General features: G+C 30.2%; 1 protein-coding gene across 1 annotated transcript; it reads right to left on the minus strand.

Moving 5' to 3' along the window:
* Positions 1-3,880: 3,880 nt before the first annotated feature.
* LOC145192144 (uncharacterized) lies at positions 3,881-9,288 on the minus strand. Its single transcript, XM_080069326.2, has 4 exons — positions 8,948-9,288; positions 6,203-7,041; positions 5,929-6,099; positions 3,881-5,332 (listed from the first exon to the last, which is right to left on the minus strand). Exons 1-4 carry the CDS (start codon positions 9,205-9,207, stop codon positions 4,089-4,091), a joined length of 2,514 nt encoding a protein of 837 aa, XP_079925452.2. The 5' UTR covers positions 9,208-9,288; the 3' UTR covers positions 3,881-4,088.
* Between the last annotated feature and the right edge of the window lie 678 nt (positions 9,289-9,966).

Here is a 9,966-nt window from a genome sequence, read left to right on the forward strand (position 1 = left end):
ACGGAAAACAGCAACGTCCAGCGGTTGAAGTAAATGGGAAGCGTATATTCCGAACTGTCGACAAGGCTTTCTCACGCTCATTCTTCCAGTTAAACATTCGTTCATAGCATTGGACAACGTTTCTTGACTGTATGTAGTTGCATATGCTCTTGAACCAGGCTTTCGCTTATATTTCCTCGGCATTTTCACCGGCTAAGAATCAAAATGGTTCAATAAATGTATCAGAGATATCAAAAAGCACCAAAATAAACTCAATGTAGTCTACGAAGTAACTGTACTATATTCACAAAAACTGTTGATATACCAAAATTGTTGATATAGTAGTTTATATATATTTTTGGTATCTCTAACAAAATTAAAACATATCTTTGTTAAATTTTAGGAATTTAAAAAAAAAATCAACAATTGACCAAAGTTACCCCGATTGACGGTACCATTTTGAATACTTTTTTAACAGGCAAACTTTTTTAACGCCTTACGGCGTTAAAAAAGTTGCAATTATTTTGCGCATGCGCAGATTTCACATTTAATTAACTTTTTTTAACGACTAATTTTTTTAACGCAACAGTGGCATACACTTTTTTTTTTGCATGTCGCTCTCTCAAGAATCAATATTTTTCAAAACTCCAAAAGCAGGCAGTTGCTGTCATCTATTTAGCATATTTCTGTCCGAACCGATTGTTAAAGTTCAAATTGAGTGAAATTTTACAGCTCTTACAGCGCAGACCATTGATTTTTTTGATTTTCAAGAATTGTAAGGTATGGTGGCAGATTGCTGTATTCAACTATATCACTACGTAGATGTGTAAATTATTTATTTAAGCAACTGGAAAATGATAAAAATGATGATTTTTAAATTTAGTTAAAAAACATCTCCACCTCATGAGTCACAATTTCGAAAAATGTTGCGGAAGGAACATGAAATAGGAACATGATGCAGGCCATTACTTTTCTGCCATGCAGTCTGCTGTTGAGTGATAATACTCTTGAAAAAAGATTAAAACATCAAGCGACTGCAATTTGTGTATTCAGTGAGTTGGAAACGTTAGCATGGTATGTCGTATTTGGCCGCCAAATCAAGAGTCTCAATTGATAGGTGGGATGTGTGGTTCTTGACCAAAAGAAGCGTCGGTGACACCTTGGAATTGCCATAAATTTTCACAACTTGGATTGCCTCCAACATTTGGTCTAAGCTAATTTTTTTTTCTGATTTTACTTTATGTGAAAGCATATCTAAAAAATTATAAAGAAAAAAACTAAAAAAACACACAAAAAAATCAATCCAAATGACGCAGAATATGTCATTTGCCGATAATATACACCTTGGGTTTTTTAGTTGATCCACCCAAACAGCAAACTGGTAATATAAATTATGGAAACTGTGCTCGTAAATTTTTTGGAAATGCTGTGAAGTCGGCTGAGATAACAGGAGGGCGGTTATAATTAATAGAACGCTTAATTATTCTAGAATGCATAAACTCGGATTTTAAAATCAGTTTGGATAAATTCGAAAAATACGTAAGAGAGACGGATGGTATCCTATGCCTGTTACCCTTCGTATAGTTTTATTTCATGGCAGAGCCATAATGGAAACGTGCATTCTTCCAATCGGACAATGTTCTGAAGAAGCCCAAGAGGCTAGAAACAAACACACAGGCAGTTTAGGGAACATTTTACGAGAACATCACGAATGGATACAAATACAGATTTATTAAACACGCTACTAATTTCTTCAGATCCGTTTATGGCAAGTTTAAGGGTCCGAAAATTAAGCATATTAAAATGAATCCTGAATTGTTAAATTTATTAGAAAGTGAGCAAAGTGAGACGGTTTTAGAAAGCGACAATTCTGTGGAAACATTGAGGATTCACTAGATGAACATATCATCGCCAGTGATACAAAATAACTGAGTAATCTATTTTTGCCTCTTTCAAAATGTTTTGTTATTTAATTGTAAAATATAAATTTAAATGTCTATTTTGTAAAAATTCTTTAATATTAAAACTAAAATTCTTAAATTCTTTAAATTTGCTCTATTTTAAAAAATATTATGTATGCTTTTATTTTTACTATTTTGCATTTTAATGATTACTATACCTATAATTGTACTTTAAATAAGCAAAGTTATAGCCTATGTTTGTGTTTGGAATTTTTTCCTTCTAGATTTTTAAAATGATACACTATGTGCCACCATACCCTACAAAAGTTTTGCCATCATACCTTAAAAGCTAGTGTTGGAAACATGATTACATTACTTTCATACGGTACCAATTGAGAAAATTTTTAAATAACCAAAAATTGTTAAGGAAGGCCTAAATAATACCTTCCATACATTTACCTGACTCAACTTTGACAGAATCTTCACTCTGGCACTGCAAACACAGATATTCAATGAAATTTTTTTTTTTTTTTACTACTATATTATTAAAATTTTAAAAAAACTTTAAGTTAGAGGTGTCGAAAATGTCGCCAACTCTGAGAAGATACATTAAACGGAAATTCGTAGTAAAAGATACTAATGCATATCATGTCTGACCAGAGAACGCCAGCTAATTGATCAGACATGGTATTAAAATGTGTTACTTGCCGAAAGTTAGTATGAAGAAGCAGGCGTTTAACAAAAACTACCTTAATAAAAAGGCGTTTTTTACACTTGTCACCAGAAGTATGTGGGCTGGATTAAAAACAGATGTTCTCTGGGATGCGAATACGATTCATTTTAAATATGAAAAGATTTGTTGCGGAAAGAGGACTGCTAAGGTTAAGTCGTTGGTAAACAGTATAAATTTGGTTGAAGCTAAAAACTACTGGCTTAAGAGAAATTAATCACAACAGGATTTCCTCGGAGCAAAGATAGCTTGTTGGATAAAGAGGAAAAATAAATGAGCTGAAGTTAGCAACATGGGTAGTGTATAGGAAATATGGATTGTTAGTTAAGTTTTGTCAGGACTGATACTCGCACTTGTATTATAAATGAAAGATTGTTCTGCACTGCATAAACAGAAACTGAGTAGTCGAGGCACTAAATGATTCAACAGTTTATATTCAATAACGCTCATGCTAGACACAACTAGGAGTATTTCAGATAAAGAACTACAGGTAAAGATGACGGAGAGCTAACACTTTCAGTCGATAGCAAATGAATTACTTGATGAATCTCCAAAAATCCTCTTAATAAGCAATATCTAAGTCTGAGTTTTCAACTCAAGAGGATTTCCTCAGAGAAAAATGTGATTTATTATAAAATGAATTTGGCAATACAAAAAATTATCAATCGAAATGATCAAGCCGGCGTAGAAGTCTTTTACAATACTGAAGTATTGTAAACACAATTTCTCTTCAGCAGGTTTAACTACCTCACCCCACCCCATTCAACTCCCCACCCCCCTCTAGATGTAAAAACTAATCTAATTCTCCGCTCTCATTTTATTTAACGTTTCTACCTAGCATTTTTAGTAAACTACAACTAATGTTTTTGAATATAAATTAATATCTATAAACATTATACAAACAGTTGAATTAGAACTTGATAAATTAGATCCTATTTTTGAAATTTCACAACATCACTTGCTTTAAGCAAAACAAAAATCAAAACGGCGGAAAAACGAAAAGTAAAAATGTTTAAAACTTCAAGAACATCGCACTTCTTTGAAATATATTCGTGTTTGACAGGCAACATATTTCGAAATCCATAAAAACACGAAGTCGATGTTTAGCGATTTGGCAAATCTAATTTCGAAAAAACTTCGATTTTCAAAGTTTTGCGAAGTAAAAAAAACTCTTAATGCAAAAGCTTAGAAATTATTAAAACAATTTTTTTATTAAAAAAAAAAAAAAAAAAAAAAAAGAAAAAAAAAAAAAATTAATTAATCAGAGTTTGATTTTGTAAAACAAATTTTATTTAAAAAAATAATCAAAGACGAATATTGAAATCTAAAAAACGCTCGTGCAAAACTCAATAAACAAAATTTGCTTAAGAGTCGTGAAAAACGTGACGTTCCTTTATGAAGTACGTGCCTTTATCAAATGTATGCGCTATGAAATTGTAGTTAAAAATTTATCTGGAAGGAATCTATTAGTTTAAATATTATTTGAGCGGTGATGGTAAAAAATCTTTGTAAGCCGATTTCATAGGATCAAACAGCTCTTCACCTCGAAAATTCGGTGATCTATCGCGATACTTCGGTAAAACTCTCGATCGATTAGCTGAAACACGACTGCTGTTTGGTGTATTCCCGGATTCTGAAGTAACATTTGTGTCGGGAGAAAAAAATGGAGAGTTCGCTCGCGATTTGTAAGGCCAGCTATAGCTTCGATGCATCAAGCCGCTGCTCCTTCTCTGCGCACTCACGCGCAAACTTTTTTTTGGACCAGAAGTATGTGTGTTTGAATTCGAACTGATGCTTAACTTGTCTAAGCTCAGGAAAGGTGACGTGGCAGATGATTCATCATCGTTGGATTTCTTTATACAAAAAATATCTTTGCTCAACGAATCAATATCCTTGCTTACAATTCCTGCAAACTTTTTTTCAATTGGTTTTAAAATCGGACTGTCAGAACAAATAGTGCTGTTATTCAATTTAATGGTATTTTGAAAATTGATCGCGCAATAATTTTCTTTATCTTCCATATGAAGAGATTTAGATACTTCATACGCTCGCTTTAAAGCCGTATTTGCGCGCAAACAGACAACGTCATTATTGAGTGAAAAATCTATAGGACTATTATAATCTCTCAAACGTCTATCATAAACAGGACGCTCAACGTTACCAACCGTAATGTCACGTAAACATTGTCTATTTACGCCACTAATGATAACTTTGCTCTCATCATGTCGATGTTCAGAATGTCGTACTGGGGTAATAAGCTCATTTTGATCTTCCCAGAAATCATTTAATAAAGGTAGCTTTGGTTTCGGTAAATTCATTTTATCGTTTAAAACCGAGCTAGGAAGTGATATCGAGGAGGAAGCACGCGTAAAAAGAGCAGCAGCTTTCTTTCTGCTTCCGCTATTGTAAACAGTATTATACTGAGTACTATCTAAGGAGTCAAAATCTCTCAAGTTTGTCCTTTTAGGAGTGATGAGATCGCGATGTTTGAGAATGCCTTTTAAAGGAGTGGTCATACTCTCGTGATTATCGAGTGTAACAATTTTAGGACTCACAAACTCATCAGAATTATGCTGACTAACATTGAATGTTGGCAACAAGTGAGGAAAACCACCTGCAACTTGACTTTCATCAATGCTAAGATCTGTTATATGTAAAATTTCCGGCTCATCCTCGTCACTACCTTTACTGATATTCATGTCAACGCTTTCATCAAGAGAACCTAAATTGAGAAACTATTCGTACAAAAAAACAACGAAATAATCAGAATAGCAAAAATGTCTTCAAATAAGTTAACCATGGTAATACAAAAAAAAAGGTTTTAAACCTCTTATTTTTTATCTTTGTCTTAATATATCTCAGTATTTTTCAGGGAAGATGTTCAAATGATTATGTATCTACTTTTTGTACCATGAACTTGAAGTCGGGAAATTAGAACAACAAATAATCATTTAATGTAAAGACGTTTTTTTCAGATAAATTGCTTTCAGAACAATTTTACTTTTTTTTTTTCTATTTTCCGAAAAATTTATAGTTTCCATTCCTACTTTCAAAACAATTTCTGATACTAAGTGTTAACTTTAGTAAACAGTATTTGTAAACAGCATTTGAAAGAAAACCTGATGGCAAGCTTTTGTTTGATTATAAGAAAAGACCAAAGTTCTTTGTTGTAGAAAGTGAATCAAAAGAATGTTTTTAACACAGAAACTGAGATTGAGGTGAAATTATCTTTTTTTGAATCACATAATAAAAACAGAAAGCTAATTATTCTTGCCATATAAAATCACATAATAAAAACAGAAAGCTAATTATTCTTGCCTTGATGACCTTCTTTTTTAGAAAATAACTTGGTAGAACATTCAGAAATCGAAGAAATATCAAACCCTCCAAAAGCGTGTATGTTCCTTGCCGTGGATTCCTTAATACTTTGCTGAGAGCTCATTTGAAGTTCACTTTGACAACTCTCTTGCATAAAAAACATTTCTGTGGCTTAAGGAAATTTAAAAAAAATCATTCACATGACATAGGTTATCAGATTTAATCAAGATAAACAAAAAATGATAAACTATACACATTAAAAGAAAAGAGATACCAGGATTAGAAGCAACTTCATTTTTTATAGGAGATATATCTGGATATTGAATCTGAACTGCACGGCTGGATTCACGAATATCAGTTCCACTAGCATTAAAATCCAAACTAACATCTGGTAGAAAAGAATAATCACTGATATCACTTGACAGTTTCTCACTTGAACGTATTGGCGACATTGAAACGTTAGATAAGGATATATCTCCACAGTGACGCAATGGGGTACAAACTGCTGCTATTTGTGGTGGAGTGACTTTTGCTGGTGATTCAAACACAGTATGTAGGCTTGCAAATGTATAAGAGCTGATAGGTGAAACAGAGGAGGCATCTTGCTCACCAGGTGTAATGGGTCTATTTCTGTGAGTACAACTCACTTCTAAATGTTCTTTTGTTGGACTTGAAGTTGTATAGTTTGCAGCAGTTGTATAAGGACTACAAATGTTTGATTTTAAAGGAGTTTTTATTTCTTGAACAAATAGCTTACGACGTAAAGAAGATATCATCAATGCTCTGGCTTCTCCAGATTCATCATAATAAGAGTAAAAATCTTTGCCAAGCAATATTTGTAAGTCAAAATCCATAGAAAAAGTTAACTCTGTTTGACAACAAGCATCAGAAAGTAATGTTTCTTCTAATTGAACTTCCTTATTATTATTGTTTTTATTTATTTTCTGATCTGTTGCTTCATTTATATAATGTGTAGTAGGAAAGTCTGGTGAAAATGTCACTCGTTTAAGTACATTAGAATGGTTTTCTAACCATGGTGATGGAAGAAGAACGCTTTTAAAATATTCATCAACCTGACGTTGGCTTCGTTCTTCATCTTCCTGAGTGGAGTACCTTAGAATAATTATATATATATATATATATATATATATATATATATATATATATATATATATATATATAAACACACACACACACATAAATGTATGTATGTATGTATGTATGTATGTATGTATGTATGTATGTATGTATGTATGTATGTATGTATGTATGTATGTATGTATGTATGTATGTATGTATGTATGCACAATAAGTTGACAAAATGATTTATTACAACTAATATAAAAAGTATTTACATTTCAATTAATACTTTGATACCAGTGAACATTTAGTAAAAAAAATTTATACTTTTGAGTCCTTTTTAGGCATTCTTTCTTTTATTATTTTCATTAACTATAACTTTCAACTTGAAAAATCTTATTAACACATAAAGCAAGCAAATTAGGAGAAAAAAAGAGAGAAAAAACAAACAAACAAATTATAACCTTTTTTTGTTTATTTTCCTTTTTAAAAACTATTAATGATAATTAGTAAATATGGTAAATTCCATGCTTACTGATGTAATTTCTCACAAATTTCTTATTTGAATTTTAATGCTTTTAATTTTTTTACAAAGCCAAAACATTAACTGAAATCTGTCTGTAATTAAGGATAATTTTGATATAAAAGTTTTTCAAACTATTGTTTATCTTTAAAATGGTTACTTCTTTATATTGGATAATATATGTTGTTTATTGTTCTAGAATTATCTTTAAATTAGATTCTACTAATTCAAGAAGTTTAATTACTCATAAAAGTTTGATTTCATTTAATTTTCCAATAGCATATTTAATTTGTACAAAAAGTTACTAATACATGTAAACTTCTGTTATGGAAGTTTTGTAATATATTCCTGAAAAAATGATTATTTTTATTCCAGCTAATGATGTTTTTTGATTGTGTTTCTTAGTTTAATTGACTGATGTCAAAATATACCAAAAAAACAACTTTGACATTCATTTTTTCTGCTGCAAAAAGTAATACTGTGCTACTTCATATTATTATATATTATTGGATAATTATTACAAAATTTTGGATCTCACATATTTTTTGACAAATCTTTCAAATTTGTTAATGACAGATTTGTAATTCATGAGTGCAAAAAAAACCCATCTAAACTTTTTTTGTGTCATTTTTCTAGCACAAAAAGAGAATTAGATGGGCTCTCAAAAATAAAATGATATACTGATTTTTTAATAGAGATGTGGTACTATTCAACAAACAATTTTGATGTTATACAGCTGAGGTGAATATTGAAGCTTGAGTCTAGTTGTAATGAGCTTTTTGTTATTCATTTTGAAGATACATTTCATGCAATTCTTTTCATAATTCTCTACAAAATCCAACTCCTCAACAACTTTGTTAGAACTTGGTTTCATACTTTTTATTTAGCATTTGATGATTTGTTTTGGGCTTGATTAATTTTTGCATAATATATAATTTTGTATGATCGAAAAGTTCAGAAGCTTTTTCATTATCATGGATTGTATGAATTCTCCAAATAAAACTTTGAGAGAATCCATACAATATTTGCACTGATTTATAAAATACACTACAAATGGATGTGAAATTGTATTGGATGCATTTATCAGTCAGCAAATAGTTAAATATTGGATGGAACATTTCAAAATTAGTTAACTAGTATATAGAGTTAACACAAATATTCTATAGCTTTTTTGGGATTGACAAAGCATTGTGTGAAGTAGAAAAATTTAATCCAATAAAAATACCAGGATTTTCTTTAGAAAACTTCTTTTAAATATCAGTTTGCTTTTAAGATCTGTTAGGCATCTAGATATAATGTGTAGGAAAAGACAACCACAAAAAGTTTTTTTGTAGAATCATATTATTACCATATATAATCTCTCAATGAATTAAATAGAACTAGTTTAAAAAAAAAAAAAAAAAAAAACAAACTTACACAACACTATATTCTTGATTAGGATTTAAGTCCATTACTGTTGGTTTTATTTTAGCAATTTGGTCAATAGACCATCGAAATTCATTTGATTCACGCTGAGGTGTAGCTGTCATCTGAAACACAGATGAATCAAGGACTGGAAAATTATCCCGCTCATATAAATTACTATCAAAAGGGTTGCGAGTCAATTCTAGAAATTGATTTTTAAGACCACTTTCATCAACAGCCATCACTGATGCTTCTGCCTCATCACCTGGCATGGCAAGTTATTTAAGTTAACTTAAGTTAACTATCTCCAAAAAATATTTTTATAAAATGCAAATAATATGAATGTGTGTCTATATATATATATATATATATATATATATATATATATATATATATATATATATATATATATATATATATATATATATATTTCAACTTAACTGAAAAGCAAATAAATTAGAAAAAAAATAGAGAAAAAAAAGTTAGATTTTTTTGTTTATTTTCCTTTTAAAAACTACTACTAGACACAAAAAAATGCATATATACACACATACATAATATACACACATTTATACAAAAGTTTTGGTTGTAGCTTAAGACAGTTTAATAGAACAAAGTTTGTAAATGCATGTATTGATATAACAAACTTCTCACACAATGTTATATAAATCCTAATATGTATGATTTATATATCTGTATACTATTGTTTTATAGTTAACTGAGAACAATTAAAAAAACAACCTAAAACTGCAATTTTTGCTTTATATGTGGTGTAAAAATAATGTAAAAAAAAACTGTGCTTTTCTTGTATTTTTAAATATTGGGCTAATTTTTTTAAATGTAAAAACTGATACATGATTAACTTCCAATTTGCTATCAAAAAAGAAAATCACTTATCAAAAAATTTTAGGTTTGACAAAGAAGTATATAGAGATTAAATTACATGTATACCACTTTTGATCTGATCAGTGTTTAAGCCTTACAGAGCCTTATCCATCCCTATGAACATATTTTTATTGCACTAATGGCTA

The sequence above is a fragment of the Hydra viridissima genome, unplaced genomic scaffold, assembly GCF_058129835.1.
Source record: "Hydra viridissima isolate aposymbiotic clone 2 unplaced genomic scaffold, HvirCarnegie_v1 scaffold_1, whole genome shotgun sequence".
NCBI classification, from domain to species: domain Eukaryota; kingdom Metazoa; phylum Cnidaria; class Hydrozoa; order Anthoathecata; family Hydridae; genus Hydra; species Hydra viridissima.

Coding starts and splice junctions, on each gene's coding strand:
- LOC145192144 (XM_080069326.2), bottom strand. CDS start 9,207: ATGCCAGGTGATGAGGCAGAAGCATCAGTGATGGCTGTTGATGAAAGT. Junction 6,100..6,202: donor TGAAGTTGCTTCTAATCCTG/GTATCTCTTTTC, acceptor AATTTCCTTAAG/CCACAGAAATGTTTTTTATG. Junction 5,333..5,928: donor TAAAAAAGAAGGTCATCAAG/GCAAGAATAATT, acceptor TTCTCAATTTAG/GTTCTCTTGATGAAAGCGTT.